At 36.2% G+C, this 19,912-nt stretch overlaps 1 protein-coding gene across 1 annotated transcript in view; it reads right to left on the reverse strand.

Annotated features, from left to right (window-relative positions):
- TNNI3K (TNNI3 interacting kinase) overlaps positions 1–19,912 on the reverse strand; it is a 344,134-nt gene that overhangs the window by 313,442 nt on the left and 10,780 nt on the right. The window contains exons 3-4 of the mRNA XM_068966744.1: positions 16,866–16,951; positions 15,696–15,793 (exon numbers count right to left, since the gene is read on the reverse strand). Of these exons, the coding sequence (XP_068822845.1) occupies positions 15,696–15,793; positions 16,866–16,951 (184 nt within the window). The remainder of the gene's footprint in view (positions 1–15,695; positions 15,794–16,865; positions 16,952–19,912) is intronic.

Genomic DNA, 19,912 nt, shown 5'->3' on the forward strand with positions numbered 1-19,912 from the left:
TCCTGGCTATTATAAACAGCAATGCGATGAACATTGGGGTACACGTGTCTCTTTCAATTCTGGTTTCCTCGGTGTGTATGCCCAGCAGTGGGATTGCTGGGTCATAAGGCAGTTCTATTTGCAATTTTTAAAGGAATCTCCACACTGTTCTCCATAGTGGCTGTCCTAGTTTGCATTCCCACCAACAGTGTAAGAGGGTTACCTTTTCTCCCACCCTCTCCAGCATTTATTGCTTGTAGACTTTTGGATCGCAGCCATTCTGACTGGTGTTAAATGGTACCTCATTGTGGTTTTGATTTGCATTTCTCTGATAATGAGTGATGTTGAGCATCTTTTCATGTGTTTGTTAGCCATCTGTATGTCTTCTTTGGAGAAATATTTGTTTAGTTCTTTGGCCTCTTTTTTGATTGGGTCATTTATTTTTCTGGAATTGAGCTGAAGGATTTTATTGTATATTTTTGAGAATAATTCTTTGTCAGTTGCTTCATTTGCTATTATTTTCTCCCATTCTGAAGGCTTTTTCACCTTGCTTATAGTTTCCTTTGTTGTGCAGAAGCTTTTTTTAATTAGGTCCCATTTGCTTATTTTTGCTTTTATTTCCAATATTCTGAGAGGTGGGTCATTAAAGATCCTGCTGTGATGTATGTTCGGAGAGTGTTTTGCCTATGTTCTCCTCTAGGAGTTTTATAGGTTCTGGTCTTACATTTAGATCTTTAATCCATTTTGAGTTTATTTTTGTGTATGGTGTTAGAAAGTGTTCTAGTTTCACTCTTTTACAAGTAGTTGACCAGTTTTCCCAGCACCACTTGTTAAAGAGATTGTCTTTACTCCATTGTATATTCTTGCCTCCTTTGTCAAAGATAAGGTGTCCATAGGTGTATGGATTTATCTCTGGGCTTTCTGTTTTGTTCCATTGATCTATATTTCTGTCTTTGTGCCAGTACCATACTGTCTTGATGACTGTGGCTTTGTAGTAGAGCCTGAAGTCAGGCAGGTTGATTATTTCAGTTCCATTCTTCTTTCTCAAGATTGCTTTGGCTATTCAAGGTTTTTTGTATTTCCATACAAATTTTGAAATTATTTGTTCTAGCTTTGTGAAAAATACCACTGGTAGCTTGATAGGGATTGCATTGAATCTGTAGATTGCTTTGGGTAATATACTCATTTTCACTATATTGATTCTTTTGATCCATGAACACGGTATATTTCTCCATCAATTAGTGTCCTCTTTGATTTCTTTCACCAGTGTTTTATAGTTTTATAGTTTTCTATATATAGGTCTTTAGGTATATATATTCCTAAGTATTTTATTCTTTTCATTGTAATGGTGAATACAATTGTTTCCTTACTTTCTCTATTTTCTCATTATTAGTGTATAGAAATGCAAGGGATTTCTGTGTGTTAATTTTATATCCTGCAACTTTAATCTATTCATTCATTAGCTCTAGTAATTTTCTGGTGGAGTCTTTTGGGTTTTCTATGTAGAGGATCATGTCATCTGCAAACAGTGAGAGTTTTACTTCTTCTTTTTCAATTTGGATTCCTTTTATTTCTTTTTCTGCTGTGATTGCTGTGGCCAAAACTTCCAAAACTATGTTGAATAGTAGTGGTGAAAGTAGGCACCCTTGTCTTGTACCTGACTTTAGGGGAAATGCTTTCAATTTTTCACCATTTAGGATAATGTTTGCTGTGGGTTTGTCATATATAGCTTTTATTATGTTGAGGTATGTTCCTTCTATTCCTGCTTCTGGAGAGTTTTTATCATAAATGGATGTTGAATTTTGTCAAAGGCTTTCTCTGAATCTATTGGCTTTTATTTTTCAATTTGTTAATGTGGTGTATTACATTGATTGATTTGTGGATATTGAAGAATCCTTGCATCCTTGGGATAAAGCCCACTTGGTCATGGTGTATGATCTTTTTAATGTGTTGTTGGATGCTGATTGCTAGAATTTTGTTAAGGATTTTTGCATCTATGTTCATCAATTATATTGGCCTGTAGTTTTCTTTTTTTGTGTCACCTTTGTCAGGTTTTGGTATTAGGGTGATGGTGGCCTCATAGAATGTGTTTGGAAGTTTACCTTCCTCTTCAATTTTCTGGAAGACTTTGAGTAGGATAGGTGTTAGTTCTTCTCTAAATTTTTGGTAGAATTCAGCTGTGAATCCGTCTGGACCTGGACTTTTGTTTGCTGGAAGATTTCTGATTACAGTTTAAATTTCCGTGCTTGTGATGGGTCTGTTAAGATTTTCTATTTCTTCCTGGTTCAGTTTTGCAAAGTTGTACTTTTCTAAGAATTTGTCCATTTCTTCCACATTGTCCATTTTATTGGCATATAATTGCTGATAGTAGTCTCTAATGATCCTTTGTATTTCTGTGTTGTCTGTTGTGATCTCTCCATTTTCATTTCTAATTTTATTGATTTGATTTTTATCCCTTCGTTTCTTGATGAGTCTGGCTAATGGTTTGTCAATTTTATTTATTCTCTCAAAGAAACAGCTTTTGGCTTTGTTGATTTTTGCTATGGTGTCTTTTGTTTCTTTTGCATTTATTTCTGCCCTAATTTTTAAGATTTTTTTCCTTCTACTAACCCTGGGGTTCTTAATTTCTTGCTTTTCTAGTTGCTTTAGGTGTAGAGTTAGGTTATTTATTTGACTTTTTTCTTGTTTCTTGAGGTATGCTGGTATTGCTATGAACCTTCCCCTTAGCACTGCTTTTACAGTGTCCCACAGGTTTTGGGTTGTTGTGTTTTCATTTTCTTTCATTTCTATGCATATTTTGACTTCTTTTTTGATTTTTTTTGTGATATGTTGGTTATTCAGCAGTGTGTTGTTCAGCCTCCATATGTTGGAATTTTTTTAATAGTTTTTCTCCTGTAATTGAGATCTAATCTTACTGCATTGTGGTCAGAAAAGATGCTTGGAATGATTTCAATTTTTTTGAATTTACCAAGGCTAGATTTATGGCCCAGGATGTGATCTATCCTGGAGACTGTTCCTGTGTGCACTTGAGAAAAAAGTGAAATTCATTGTTTGGGGGTGAAATGTCCTATAGATATCAATTAGGTCTAACTGATCTATTGTATCATTTAAAGTTTGTGTTTCCTTGTTAGTTTTCTGTTTAGTTGATCTGTCCATAGGTGTGAGTGGGGTATTAAAGTCTCCCACTATTATTGTGTTATTGTTGATTTCCCCTTTCATATTTGTTAGCATTTGTCTTACATATTGCAGTGCTCCTATGTTGGGTGCATATACATTTATAATTGTTATATCTTCTTCTTGGATTGATCCTTTGATCATTATGTAGTGTCCTTCTTTGTCTCTTTTCACAGCCTTTGTTTTAAAGTCTATTTTATCTGATATGAGTATTGCTACTCCTGCTGTTTGGTCTCCATTTGCATGGAATATCTTTTTCCAGCCCTTCACTTTCAGTCTGTATGTGTCCCTTGTTTTGAGGTGGGTCTGTTGTAAGCAGCATATAGAGGGGTCTTGTTTTTGTATCCATTCAGCCAGTCTTTGTCTTTTGGTTTTTGGTTGTGGCATTCAACCCATTTATGCTTAAGGCAATTATTGATAAGTATGATCCCATTGCCATTTACTTTATTGTTTTTGGTTTGAGTTATACACCCTTTTTGTGTTTCCTGTCTAGAGAAGATCCTTTAGCATTTGTTGGAGAGCTGGTTTGGTGGTGCTGAATTCTCTCAGCTTTTGCTTGTCTATAAAGCTTTTGATTTCTCCTTCATATTTGAATGAGATCCTTGCTGGGTACAGTAATCTGGGCTGTAGGTTATTTTCTTTCATCACTTTAAGTATGTCCTGCCATTTCCTCCTGGCTTGAAGAGTTTCTATTGAAAGATCAGCTGTTAACGTTATGGGAATCCCCTTGTGTGTTATTTGTTGTTTTTCCCTTGCTGCTTTTAATATTTGTTCTTTGTGTTTGATCTTTGTTAATTTGATTACTATGTGTCTTGGGGTGTTTCACCTTAGGTTTATCCTGTTTGAGACTCTCTGGGTTTCTTGGACTTGGGTGATTATGTCCATCTCCATTTTAGGGAATTTTTCAACTATTTTCTCCTCAAGTGCTTTCTCACGGTCTTTCTTTTTGTCTTCTTCTGGGACTCCTATGATTCGAATGTTGGGGCATTTAACACTGTCCTGGAGGTCTCTCAGATTTTCCTCATTTCTTTTAATTCCTTTTTATTTTTTCCTCTCTGATTCATTTATTTCTAACATTCTATATTCTACCTCACTTATCCTATCTTCTGCCTCCGTTATTCTATTTTTGGTTCACTCCAGAGTGTTTTGGATCTCATTTATTGCATTATTCATTATATGTTGACTCTTTTCTATTTCTTCTTGGTCCTTGTTAAACCTTTTTTTGCATCTTCTCAATCCTTGTCTCCAGGCTATTTATCTGTAACTCCATTTTGTTTTCAAGATTTTGGATCATTTTCACTATCATTATTTGGAATTCTTTCTCAGGTAGATTCCCTCTCCCTTCCTCATTTGTTTGGTTTGGTGGGCATTTATCCTGTTCCCTTACTCCTGAGTATTTCTCTGCCTTTTCATCTTGTTTAGATTGCTGTGTTTTGGGTGGCCTTCCCATACTCTGGCAGTTTGTGAAATTCTCTTTTGTGGAGTTTTCTCACTGTCGGTGGGGTTGGACAGGTGGCTTGTCAAGGTTTCCTGGTTAGGGAAGCTTGTGCGGGTGTTCTGGTGGGTCGAGCTGGATTTCTTCTCTCTGGAGTGCAATGAAGTGTCCAGTAATGAATTATGAGATGTCAGTGGGTTTGAAGTGACTTTGGGCAGCCTGTATATTGAAGCTCAGGGCTATATTCCTGAGTTAGTGGAGAATTTGTGTGGTATGTCTTGCTCTGGAGCTTGTTGGCCCTTGGGTGAAGCTTGGTTTCAGTGTAGGTATGGAGGCTTTTGGATGAGCTCCTGTCAATTAATGTTCCCTGGAATCAGGAGTTCTCTGGTGTTCTCAGGATTTGGACTTAAGCCTCCTGCCTCTGGTTTTCAGTCTTATTCTTACAGTAGCCTCAAGACTTCTCAATCTCCTTTTGAAGACAATGGGCTCCTTTTCTGGGTGCCTGATGTCCTCTGCTGGCATTTAGAAGTGTTTTCTTTTTTTTTTTTTAATTTACCCAGCGTTCAAATGTTCTTTTGATGAATTTGTGGGGGAGAAATTGGTCTCCCCGTACTATTCCTCTGCCAGCTTAGGACTGCCCCCCTTCTTTTTCCTTTTGAAATGTCACTTCCTCATAAATTTCTTATACTTCCAGATGATTTTCAGGTCTGCTACCCAAGAATTAAACTGGCACACCATAACATAGAATATTTTCTTTAAATGTGTATTTAAATCAAAACCAATCTGGAATTTGAACTTAGGTCTCCTGGGTAAGATATGTTACATCTACTGCCAACCACCTTTCTACTAGAAAAATTTTGTTTTTCATGTGCAAGCCTCTTGTATATATCATATGTAATTGCAATGAGTAAAAAATGGTATAAGTATGTAGAAATGTGAGTACATACCATATACTTACAAGTATAAGTTTATATATTCATACTAATCTACTGACCGCATGACTGATTTAATTCTATGATAATAACTGTTCATGAAAGTTCATACTTTCATGGCTTTTCTGAAATAATTCTGAATATATCTTCACAAAAGATATGATTTATTAAAGCTTTAAGTGTGATGAAAATACGTCACAGTTCAAAAGCAGCAATTCTTCAGGACTCAGCTTTCTTTATAGTCCAACTCTCACAACCATACATGACTACTGGAAAAACCATAACTTTGACTAGACAGACCTCTGTTGGTAAAGTAGTGTCTCTGGTTTTTAATATGCTGTCTAGGTTGGTCATAGCTCATCTTCCAAGGAGCAAGCGTCTTTTAATTTCATGGCTGCAGTCACCATCTGCAGTGATTTTGGAGCCCCCCAAAATCAGTCTCTCACTGTTTCCATTGTTTCCCCATCACCATGAAGGGAGGGGACTGGATGTCATGATCTTAGTTTTCCAAATGTTGAGTTTTAAGCCAACTTTTTCACTCTCCTCTTTCACTTTCATCAAGAGGCTCTTTAGTTCTTCTTCGCTTTCTGCCATAAGGATGGTATCAAATGTATATCTGAGGTTACTGATATGTCTCCCGGCAATCTTGATTCCAGTCTGTGCTTCATCCAGCCTGGCATTTCGCATGATGTACTCTGCACATAAGTTAAATAAGCAGAGTGTCAATATACAGCCTTGTCATACTCCTTTCCTGATTTGGAACCAGTCTGTTGTTACATGTCTAGTTGTAAGTGTTGCTTCTTGACCTGCATACAGATTTCTCACGAGGCAGACAAAACGGGGTCCACTGGAGAAGGGAAGAGCAAACCACTTCAGTATTCTTGCCTTGAGAACCCCTGAACAGCATGAATGATATAGTATGTCTCTAGTAAATGTTTTTGAAATAAAAGTTCAACAATAATAATTAGCTTTTATTAAATACTTACTATGTACTAGGTATTTTGCTGCATGTCATATTGCACATGGTTTTTCCTTTTTAAAGCTGTAAATCACTCAATGAAATCAGAAATTATATTCCCTCCATTTCAGAGATACAGAGAAAGAGGGCAATTTGTCTAAGATATACACTGTTTAGTCTCAGAACTGATATATTAACAAGAATAGTGTAGCTTTTAAGCTGTCAGTATTTATCAAGGTACATTATTGAATAAATAAATATCAAGCATTGTTTGTACTAATGTTTGAGTACCCATTAATTCCTCAAAAGTATTTAGCAAGGATCTTCACAATTTGTACACATTGAGGAAACAAACAAACAAAAAGACCAATGCTCAAAGTTCACATGCAAAATAAACAAATTAATAATTACAAGAGCTGTCATCAAAACAAAAACAAAAACATGAATTTGTAACTGAAACCCCAAAAGAGAGTACAGTAACATCTGTTTGAGAAAGCTCAAGAAGGCTCAATTTTCTTGTTTTTACACAAATAATACTTTTATATCAGGAAAAGAAATTTTAAAAGATATTCAAGGAGAAGAAATAACAACAATAAAAACACAAGTATGAAAGTACATAATCTAAAGAATGGAGTAATCTAAAATAGTGTTTTTCAAACTTTAGCTCATAAACCTGTTATGTGGGATTTTTCTTTTCTTTAAAAAAAGCACATTCTGGCTGAATAGGGAGTAAGAGTCTTCATTCCCCCAAATCTCTCATTTGAGGCAGATGCAGCTGATTCTCGGACCACAATTTGAGTTGCAAGACTTGAACTAAAATCCTCAACATGTAGCCTTTGACTGCTTGCATCAAAACTGCTTTAACTATTTGCTAAAGAAAATTATATTCTCAGCTTATATTAGATGTACCAAGTTAGATTATGGTGATGTGGAGAGGGAAATATTCATTTTAAACCTGTAGTTACCCCCATTAATTTGAAAGCCATTAATTTTGGAAATTCAGAGGATGCAAGAAAAGAGTCTGGAAATTGAAATCAGCAAAATGGTGAACTAAGGGATCTTGAATATCTAATTTAGGAGTTTGAATTTTGTTATACAGGCAATGGGCGGCCATCAGATCTAATCCTTTGAATATGTTTGTCACTTCCACTGTATAATCATAAGAGATTTGATTTAGGTCATACTTGAATGGTTTTCCCTACTTTCTTCAATTTCAGTCTGAATTTGGCAATAAGGAATCCATGATCTGAGTCACCACAGTCAGCTCCCAGTCTTGTTTTTGCTGACTGTATAGAGCTTCTCCATCTTTGACTGCAAAGAATATAATGAATCTGATTTTGGTACTGACCATCCAGTGATGTTCATGTGAAGAGTCTTGTCTTGTGTTGTTGGAAGAGGGTGTTTGCTATGATCAGTGCATTCTCTTGGCAAAACTCTGTTAGCCTTTGCCCTGTTTTGTTTTGTACTCCAAGGCCAAATTTGCCTGTTACTCCAGATATCTCTTGATCTCCTACTTTTGCATTCAAGTCCCTAATGATGAAAAGGACATCTTTTTTTGGGTGTTAGTTCTAGAAGGTTTTGTAGGTCTTCATAGAACCATTCAGCTTCTTTAGCATTACTGTTTGGGGCATAGACTTGGATTACTGTGATATTGAATGGTTTGCCTTGGAAATGAACAGAGATCATTCTGTTATTTTTGAGATTGCACCTAAGTACTGCATTTTGACTCATTTGTTAACTATGAGAGCTACTCCACTTCTTCTAAGGGATTCTTGCCCACAGTAGGAGATATAATGGTCATCTGAATTAAATTCACCCATTCTAGTCCATTTTAGTGCACTGATTCCTAAAATGTCAATGTTCACTCTTCCCATCTCCTGCTTGACCACTTCTAATTTACCTTGATTCATGGACCTAACATTCCAGGTTTACTTGAGATCATTTTAGAGGCAACCTAAAAATATATGTGATCATGACTGTATAACCTGTATGGATTTTCCCTATTGACAAGGTGAAATGTATAAAATGGAACAAAATATAGACACAACTGTTCTCAGGCAATAAAGAACATGAAGAAGGAACTTGGGAGATGAGAAAGATACAAAGTAAGCCTCCACAATATTCCATGATTTCCCTGGCTTTCTGCCTGTAACAGAAGAGAAGGTAGAAAGGTAGATTTACTGAGTTGAGAATAAAGATCAGATTTACAGGATTATGGGTTTCCCAGGTTACTCAGTGGTAAAGAATCCACCTACCAATGCAGGAATTGCAGGAGACCCGGGTATGGTCCCTGGGTTGGGAACATCCCCTGGAGGGTGAAATCGCAACTCACTTCAGTATTCTTGCCTAGAAAATCCCAAGGATAGAGGAGCCTGGTGGGATACAGTCTATAAGCTTGCAGAATTGGACATGACTGAACATGAGTGAGTGAGTTCAAAGATTATAAAATGGCTGTAATTTGAGGAACAGGGAAACTGAAGAGAAAAAGAAGTTGCACAGAGAGAGGACTGTAGAAGTCTGCATGGAGATTCAATACAGGTTCTTTAGTTGGGCTTCAGAGAAAGAATCTAGGATGTAGGAATCACCACTTGATTTATGACCAAAAAGTGATGGTAAGCGAATCAGAGGTTATGGTAGTGCTAGGAGATTTTAGAGTTTCACTCAGCCAGAAGTGTGAGATATTATCAAGTCTCTTGGGCATTCAGATGAGATACTACAAATCCAGGCCTTGGAAATAAGAACCATATTCATAGGTCATTCTCAAATCAAGACTAACTGTAAAACATGAATCCACCAACATAAACTAACTGCCAGAAACAAAACAAACTCAACATCTTTAAGGGAAGATGGCATAATGAAGATTTCTTGCAACAATCAATATACATGTCTAACATGTAATAAAAATTGGTACGTAAGGAAAACAAAAAATGTAATATGTAGTCAACAGAAAAAGCATTCAATATAACAAACACTGCAATAATCCAGGTATTAGAAATAATATATAAAGCATTTAAAACAGCCATTAATGAAAACCTCAAGAATTTAAATGAAAATATGGAAACATATTTCCCAAATGGGGATAGGAGTACACGAAGGCTGTATATTGTCACCCTGATTATTTAACTTATATGCAGAGTACATCATGAGAAATGCTGGGCTGGAGGAAGCACAAACTGGAATCAAGATTACTGGGAGAAATGTCAATAACCTCAGATATGCAGATGACACCATCCTTATGGCAGAAAGCGAAGAACTAAAGAGCCTCTTAATGAAAGTGAAAGAGGAGAGTGAAAAAGTTGGCTTAAAACTCAACATTCAGAAAACTAAGATCATGGCATTCAGTCCCCTCAGTTCATGGCAAACAGATGGGGAAACAATGGAAACAGTGAGAGACTTATTTTGTGGGGCTCCAAAATCACTGCAGATAGTAACTGCAGCCATGAAATTAAAGGACGCTTGCTCCTTGGAAGAAGGGCTATGACCAACCTAGGTAGCATATTAAAAAGCAGAGACATTACTTTACCAACAGAGGGCTGTCTAGTCAAACTTATGGTTTTTCCAGTAGTCATGTATGGTTGTGACAGTTGGACTATAAAGAAAGCTGAGCACCAAAGAATTGATATTTTCGAACTGTGGTGTCAGAGAAGACTCTTGAGAGTTCATTGGACTGAAAAGAGACCCAACCAGTCAATCCTAAAGGAAATCAGTCCTGAATATTCATTGGAAGGACTAATGTTGATGCCAAAACTCCAATACAATATTTGGCCATCTGATGCAAAGAATCGACTGATTGGAAAAGACCCTGATACTGGGAAAGACTGAAGGAAGGAGGAGAAGGGAATGCCAGAGGATGAAATGGTTGGATGGCATCACTGACACAATGGATATGAGTTTGAGCAAGCTCTGAGAGTTGGTGATGGACAGGGAATCCTAGTGTGCTGCAGTCCATGTGGTCACAAAGAGTTGAACATGACTTAGCAACTGAACTTAACTGATGGAAACATAAATGAAAAGAAGTTTAACCATAGCAGAGAATTTGAAATTATATTTTAACACTAAGTGGAAATTCTGGAACTGAAAATTACATCTGAAATGAATAATTCTTAGTAGATTAATATTGTATGGGTGATGGCAAACAAATGGTATTAAAACTTGGGAAAACTGGTCAACCACTTGTAAAAGAATGAAACTAGAACACTTTTTAACACCATACACAAAAATAAACTCAAAATGGATTGAAGATCTAAATATAATACCAGAAACTATAAAACTCGTAGAGGAGAACATAGGCAAAACACTCGCAAAAAAACAAACAAACAAACAAAAAAAAAACACTCTCTGACATAAATCACAGCAGGATCCTCTATGACCCACCTCCCAGAATATTGGAAATAAAAGCAAAAATAAACAAATGGGATCTAATTAAAATTAAAAGCTTCTGCACAACAAAGGAAACTATAAGCAAGGTGAAAAGACAGCCTTCCGAATGGGACAAAATAATAGCAAATGAAGCAACTGACAAACAACTAATCTCAAAAATATACAAGCAACTCCTGCAGCTCAATTCCAGAAAAATAAATAACCCAGTCAAAAAAGAGGCCAAAGAACTAAACAGACATTTCTCCAAAGAAGACATACAGATGGCTAACAAACACATGAAAAGATGCTCAACATCACTCATTATCAGAGAAATGCAAATCAAAAACACAATGAGGTACCATTTCACACCAGTCAGAATGGCTGTGATCCAAAAGTCTACAAGCAATAAATGCTGGAGAGGGTGTGGAGAAAAGGGAACCCTCTTGCACTGTTGGTGGGAATGCAAACTAGGACAGCCACTATGGAGAACAGTGTGGAGATTCCTTAAAAAACTGGAAATAGAACTGCCTTATGACCCAGCAATCCCACTGCTGGGCATACACACTGAGGAAACCAGAATTGAAAAAGACACTTGTACCCCAATGTTCATCACAGCACTGTTTATAATAGCCAGGACATGGAAGCAACCTAGATGTCCATCAGCAGATGAATGGATAAGAAAGCTGTGGTACATATACACAATGGAATATTACTCAGCCATTAAAGAGAACACATTTGAATCAGTTCTAATGAGATGGATGAAACTGGGAGCCGATTATACAGAGTGAAGTAAGCCAGAAAGAAAAACACCAATACAGTATACTAACACATATATATGGAATTTAGAAAGATGGTAACGATAACCCTGTATGTGAGACAGCAAAAGAGACACAGATGTACAGAACAGTCTTTTGGACTCTGTGGGAGAGGGAGAGGGTGGGATGATTTGGGAGAATGGCATTGAAACATGTATAATATCATATAAGAAACAAACTGCAGGCTAGGTTCGATTCAGGATACAGGATGCTTGGGGCTAGTGCACTGGGACGACCCAGAGGGATGGTATGGGGAGGGAGGTGGGAGGGGGGTTCAGGATTGGGAACACGTGTACACCCGTGGCAGATTCATGTTGATGTATGGCAAAACCAATACAGTATTGTAAAGTAAAATAAAGTAAAATAAAATAAAACCAATTATTAGTAAATCCTTCAACAGGTAGATTATTAAACTGCGGTATATCCTTATAAGGGAATACAACTTTCCAATAAAAGAAATGAATTACTGATCACACAACAGTAACATTATGATAAACCATAGACAAAATGAAATAAACTGAATGGACTACATTCATATAAAATCCTCAAAAGGGGGAAACTGTAGGGGTAGAAAAGGCATCAGTGGTTTCCAGAGGCCATGTGACATGGAGGAAGGAATTAATTGTATAAAGGTAGGAAGGGACTTTTGTCTATGATAGAAAAGTCCTATATCATGATAAAATGATGTACATGAATATATACATTTTCAAAAGTCATCAACGATTACACATAAATTTGTGTTTTATTGTGCATAAATTATATCTCAATAAATCTGATTCCTTCCAAAAAACAACCAAACAAAAACAAAGAAAGAAAAGTATGGCATCTAACTATTCATATGACTTTTAAAAGCTTATCATCTTCTCTATTCTTACTAATGAAAGCAGACATGTCCTTACCTGTGAAAAATACTTAGCTCTGAGGCAGGCCCAGCATTGGAGGATGTATAATTGAATGTGGCCAATAAAATGATTTGAAAATTAAATTATTCTTTTTGTGAGTATTAAGAATAAAATACATTTCAATTGTAACATTTCTAAAAATCAAAAGAACCATATACCAATTATTGTTCTGTACGCATCAAAAATACTCAGATCAAGAAAGGCAAGACAAATCAGAGAAACTCCTTCAGATTAAAGGAGATTACAGAGACAAGAAAATAAGAAACATATGATTCTGGACAGAATGCTAATCAAAACTAAAAATTAATAGCTATAAATGACAGTATTGGAATAGCTGACCAGATTTGAATTTGGAGTACAGATTAGATAAAGAGTACAGTGTCAATTTATATTTTCTGATTTTGATAACTGCATTGTGATTATATAAGTGAATTTCCTTTTTCTTCAGAAATAAAGATATCAATAGATTTTAGTAGCTATGGGGAATGTTGCCTTCAATTTATTTTCAACTGATTCAGAGAAAGAACAGACTGATGATGGAGATGGGACAAAATGTGAGCAATTCATCTGGATAAAGTGTTTCTTGTAATAGTCTAGAAGTCATTTTATTTAAAATGATAGTAAAATAGAATAAAAAATTATATGGGGGAAGAAAACTACAGCCCCAAATGAATCAAGAGGCCTACTGCAGTAGTCCAGGGAAGATATAATTAGAACTACATTTACTACAACATTAGTATGAGTGACTATATTGTTTCCATGTTTACACAGGAATGGTAAATTTCATTTGGTTTTATCTTTGTTAAAAAATAAGTGGGCTTCCCTGGTGGCATGCATTCTATTATCGCTTCTTAAAAATTTTTGCCTACTTTGTGTCCTAAGATTCTAAACTTGTTTAAATTTGTTATTGAAAAGTTATAGTCCATATATCCTTTGGTAAAATATAAGAAAACAGAACAACTAGAGCAAGGGAAACTCTAAAAATGGAAATTTAGGTTTCATAAACAGAGGTGGAAATATATTTTCTTAAGATTGTAGTACTAAATCATTCAGAAACCGTTTGGGTGGTTGTGTCATGCTGTCTTAGGAAAATCGACTAATATAGAAAGACTCTCCCAGACAGTCAGATTCAGGGTTGCACAATACTGACTTGACTGTCCATCACCAGCTTCCTATTCCTTGGAGCACTTCTACTGTCACATCCTGCCATTTAGCAGAAAAGCTGGTATCAGACACTGTTTCCAATACCCTCAACTCAGTCTTCATTCAAGTTCTGTAGGATGATTCAGTTCAGTTCAGTTCAGTTCATTTCAGTCGCTCAGTCGTGTCTGACTCTTTGTGACCCCATGAATCATAGCACGCCAGGCCTCCCTATCCATCACCAACTGCTGGAGTCTACCCAAACCCATGTCCATTGAGTTGGTGATGCCATCCAACCATCTCATCCTCGGTTGTCCCCTTCTTCCTCCTGCCCTCAATCTTTCCCAACATCAGGGTCTTTCAAATGAGTCAGCTCTTCGCATGAGGTGGCCAAAATCCTGGAGTTTCAGCTTCAATATCAGTCCTTCCAATGAACACCCAGGACTGATCTTCTTTAGGATGGACTGGTTGGATCTCCTTGCAGTCCAAGGGATTCTCAAGAGTCTTCTCCAATACCACAGTTCAAAAGCATCAATTCTTTTGCACTCAGCCCTCTTTATAATCCAACTCTCACATCCATACATGATCACTGGAAAAACCATAGCCTTGACTAGATGGACCTTTGTTGAAAAAGTAATGTCTCTGCTTTTTAATATGCTGTCTAGGTTGGTCATAACTTTCCTTCTAAGGAGTAAGCATCTTTTAATTTCATGGCTGCAGTCACCATCTGCAGTGATTTTGGTGTTACAGACAACTTAGCACTTACTGAAACTCTCTTCCAGAAGGAATTGGATAAACTGCCTAAGCATTAACTGAGCTTGAAAAAGGATGAGGATTAGAACATTTGCACGATGAATCACAAGAACATATGTGAATGTGAATCATGGGAATATCAGCTCTCTCCCCCCACACCTTTGTGATAAACTCTCTAAAGGTTGGGGGAGGGTTGCAGAGCAAAGTAAAAGTGATCCAGATACAAGCAAACAGCTGCCCCCCTCCACCCCCTGCCCGAGCCCCTACCACACCTGCACATACAAAACTGAAATAAAATCCTGTTACAGATTCATATGACATTGAGAAAGAACAATATATGCAATAAGAGCCAACTGTACTTAATACTAATCATTTGTTGTTGTTCAATCGCTCAGTCATGTCTGACTTCTTGTGACCCCATGAACAGCAGCATGCCAGGCTTCTCTGTTTAGATATCCAACTTTCATTTTCAATTTCCTTTTCCATAAAATAAGGACTAACAGGAAACTCACTAAGTTATTTTAATGTTAAAGAAATAATGTATATAAAACCTAGTGAGATATTTAGCTTGTAATAAGTACAGAATAAGTAGAAGCTTACTACAATCAGAAAATGAGCTTTTATGTTTAATTTATATGTTGAATAAATTCATATTTATGACAGTGTCAAGGATCTATCCCACCACTGAGTATCCCAGTTTATCCAATCCACTTTTTTTTTTTTTTAAAAGGTACTGAAATTATGTTAAAACCAAGGTCTGACACAAAGGGGGAAAAAAAAAAAAACTGAAGCACAAATATGATAAAAGAAAGAAACTAAAGGGAGCCCTAGAGATATTTTGTTTATTAGGAAAACACACAGAAAAATGCAGCTTCAACGTGCTTCTTTCATCCTCAAATGCAGCTTCATCATCTTCTACATTAAGGCAGCTTGGTCTCCTTGGAAGGAGCTTTGGCAAGAAAACCAGGCTGTCAGATCTTAAATTCTGGCTAACCACTAGCTAACCATGTAACCCTTAGATAATAATATAATTTATTCCCAGAGTTCTTGTGAGAATTAAATGAGATAAAGATGGAAAGCTGTAAAGTGAATATATTCTGATGATATCTGCTCAGCAAAGAAGTAGCTAGAAGTCTATCCAGTAACGTAATGCTCTCATCACCCTGCATATTTCCATGATCATTAATTTGAAAAATGAAACAAAAAACAAAGCTCATCATCTTTGGTTCTAATACAAAACTTGTGTACCTTGTAAACTGCCAAATGCAAGGCTGTAAATCCATTTCTTGTCAGTCGAGATGGGCGGAGACCTTTTAACATAAGGGTTCTAATATGTGACTTGTTGCCTTAGAGAGAAAAAAATTGAGAAAAGTGAAATTGTGGAGATAGATGAAGGGACTTAAAAATCTTTAAGTTAATCTTTAGTGGAATGATAAACATCACACCAATGTATGAAAATGTCAGACTGCTGTTCTGCAGGCCATTTGTTAAGTTTTCAGTTAATCAACAGCCTTACTTATTAGTGAACATTTCTGCTACTACATTTATAAAACTTTGTATCAGTGCTGTGTATTTTAATGAATTTATGCTACATTTTTATTTGGTGCTCTTCTAATAATGCTTTAAAAAGTAAAAACATGAAAACATTCATCCTAGTAAATGATTTAATATTTGTGAAAAAGCTTAGATAGAAATCATAACATCACTACATCATTAGTTTATTTAGATCAGAGAAATATGGAGGAAATGACTAAGGTTGGAAAGGTGTGTTTAAATTTGGGAAGATATGTTGTTTGGGGAGTAGTGATGGGATATATTTAGAGTCAATACTTATACATTAGTTTTCTTTTAAAAACTGAGTCCAAAGCATACTAGCTTGGATTAACAAGAAAAAGCATTCATTTACTAATTCAGTAAATTTACTGAGTACCTACTATATGCCAGGCACCACCCTAGATGCTTGGGATACATTAATGAATGGAACAGAACAAGTTATGAACCGAATTTCACTTAGTCTTCACTTTGACCAATTTTCACTTTGGGATTTTGTCTTTGGCATTTATTACCTTCTATACATTTTACTGCAGATTGTGAAGCAATTGCTTGATGATGTTTTGAGGAATGCTTTAAGTGCATCTGAATTTAACCTAATCCCTGACTAGCATGCCTGATACTGAAAAAAATGCCTTTAAAAAAATTTCTAAGCATACCGGATTCAAGGTAGGAACACAATAAAACTTAAATTCAGAGTTAAATCAATTGGAATATCTGTCTAGAAGTTAGTTACTTCTTCACCTGAAGCAAAGCAAAAGAAAAAACAGTATGAATAGAATTCTCTTGTAAACTATAAAGCAGCTCAAATCACTGACCATGTATCCATGTAACTAGTTTACAGAGTATTGAGTTCCAAGCACTCACCTCCACAAATGCAACATAAATGAAGTAGAGACAGACCATTTTCTGTGCGGTAATTTAAATTGACTTTACTGAAGGCATCATCAGAGCTAAAAAAAAAAATTACATATGATTATAAATTTCAGCTTTTAGTTTATCATTTTCTCATTTGAAAAATTATAATATGAATCTTGTTACTACAAATTCAGAAATATGTCTCTTATAGGATTCTTATGTACCTAGAAAAAATAATTTTGATTATACCTCTAGATGAAGAGGGGCTTCCCTAATGGTTCAGCAGTAAAGGATCCGCATGCCAATGCAGCAGATGTGAATTCCATCCCCGGGATGGGAAGACCCCCTAGAGAAGGTAATGGCAACCCACTCCACTATAATTGCCATGGACAGAGGACCCTAGTGGGCTACAGTCCATGGGGTCGCAAAGGGTCGGACATGACTTAGTGACCAACAACAACTAGCTGAAGAACAATTAAAATCATGAGAAATAATATTACAAGTTTGAGAGATCAAGTTCAATGATTCTCATACAAGGTATGTTCTATGTATAATTTGAACTTCTCAGGGCACCCTGATGAATTAAAATTTATGTATAAGTAGAAAACACAGATATTTGAAAGGAAACTCATTTGTCTCACAATCAACACCTCATATAATACTTATGGAGAAATTCAAGAAATTCTCTCCAAAAAGAAAAAAAAAAGAAAAAGTAGCATTTGGTAAGATTCTGCAGGAATAGAGTCCCTATGTATTACAAATTCTGCCTGAAGGAAAATTTTCTTATACTCTGACCGGGTCAGATTTCACAGATAAAGAAGGTCTAAACTCCGATAGGGTACTATGATACAGTCCCAGGTGAGAAGAGAAGTAGTGTTACTGATTCAATTAATGAAATCCTTGACTTTGTCTGAACAAAGACCATTGCCCCAGGAGGGCCCTAGAGAGCCATAGGTAGCCTTTGAAAAAAATGTAAAGCTAAAATTCTTGACCTCTTGAGGTCACTGGTACTGCCAGGACATTTTTTCAGTAGATATGAGATCACATCTTTGGCCTCCCAGGTTATTTTCAGGCTGCCTCCTGCCATTTAAATCTCCAGCAGCTTTAGTGAGATAGCAAAGTCTTTGGTGAATAAGCCTTCTATTATCATTCGTAAAGTACGTACACTTGAAAGGTACTATGAATTCAGAACATTATTATCAAGGCACCCAGTTAAAAACTTCAAAAGCTGTTGAAATTTTAAAACAGAAAAAGAAAAGGCGCTATTCTCCAGAGTGTTGCTAAAAAGAGAGGCCTCTAATTCGAGAAAATTTGAAGGACCTCAGTAAAATGCTTTAATTAGCAATGGCAAGTCCAGTGGTTTGTTTTCAGAGACAGGAGAATATTCCAGAATTTTCCCACCCCCTTAGCCTTCTTGCTTCAACTTCTCAGTAGCAAAACCCATAGACACATTTACTCATATTGAGAAACATACCTCAACTCACTTTGGAATGCCACACATAGAAGTACAATAAATTCCAAGTCATTTTTGCTAACTGTTAATATAGCAAGGAGCCGAGGATTTCATGAAAAATAGTTAAGAATTTAACTTGCTTCTATTTGCACTGTCTCCTACCTCAATGAACAATGAAAAAAAAAAAATCGAATGAAAACACCACTATTTAAATTGTCTACCCAAATGAGCCTAATTGTAAATGGTATACCTATTTCATAGTATGAATGGAAATTTTATGAAATAATTTGGTTCTTGGAAATATATGGCCTTAGGCTGAGCCAGACATCTAAATTCTCAAAGTTAATTGTATTATAGATGTGTTGGAGATATTTCATTGATAGGTAATCCTTAAAAAAGTGCACTCAGTAGCCCAGACTTGGAAATGCATTCACAGACATCTTCTCTATAGTTATGATTTCAAATAACACTGGTTATCTGAAGAGCTGAACTCAGCTTTTAAAACTAGGTAGACTGGATTTTTCTCTTAACATCTGTAGGAAATTAGTGCCCATAAAGGGCCTCCCTGATGGCTCAGATGGTAAAAATCTGCCTGCAATGCAGGAGACCTGGGTTCGATCCCTGGGTGGGGAAGATCCCCTGGAGAAGGGAATGAATAACTCCAGTATTCTTGCCTGGAAAGTTCCATGGCAGAGGAACCTGGCAGGCTACAGTCTATGGGGTCTTAAAGAGTCAGACAAGACTGAGAGACTAACATTTTCACTTTCGGTGTCCATAATAAAAAGGAAAAAGAAAACTGTAAGTAGCAGCTGAAGATTGCTCTGAACTGCTTTGGCTTTTCTTCCTTGGTCCTGTCATCATCCAGCAAAGGAAACACACAATAAGAATACAAGACAGAATACAGAGCATTGGAGTGGGGCAGGAGAGGGAAGCCTTCTGTTAAATGTAAAGAACTATATTAAATCTTCAGCATAAGAGGGAATGGGAGAAAGTACTTTCTTGTGAGCTAGCTATAATGGAATATATGGCAAATGCTGAAAGAAGATAGAACTTGAGAGCTCCTCTGGAGTAATAAACCCTTGAGTAAATTAGTTTGTCAATGTGTATCTCTAATATTATGCAGCAATATCTACCATGGTTTGATGTTTTAAAAGTGGAAGAAGTCATTTCAGCAGTGTAAGTACTTAAATCATGGGCCTTGTATATACACCAGGATTGAAATCCTGTTTCTGTTTTTTAAGCAGTATTTTTTTCCCCCTCCAATTTGAGCAAGTTATTTAACCTCCTCAAGCCTCGTTTTCTTCAGTTACAAAATTATTAAAATGATTCATATGACATTGCATTGTGAAGAAAATGAGATTAAGTACTTACTATAGTATTTGGTACATGATACATTATTAAATATTATTTTGACTTTTAGCAAGTTTACTGTGAATATATGACTTTCCTTTTGTAGTCTAAATCTTGAGAGAATTTTAGCGCAGTTTTCAAACCAAGTTTGACCTTCTTTGACCTCTCACATTTGACAACCTGTAAATTTCCCTATTTTGACTAAGTTCACTATTGCGACAGATAGCTAGCAACTATCAGTGATTCAGAGCAA

This window comes from Capricornis sumatraensis, chromosome 2 (assembly GCF_032405125.1).
Source record: "Capricornis sumatraensis isolate serow.1 chromosome 2, serow.2, whole genome shotgun sequence".
Lineage (NCBI taxonomy): Eukaryota > Metazoa > Chordata > Mammalia > Artiodactyla > Bovidae > Capricornis > Capricornis sumatraensis.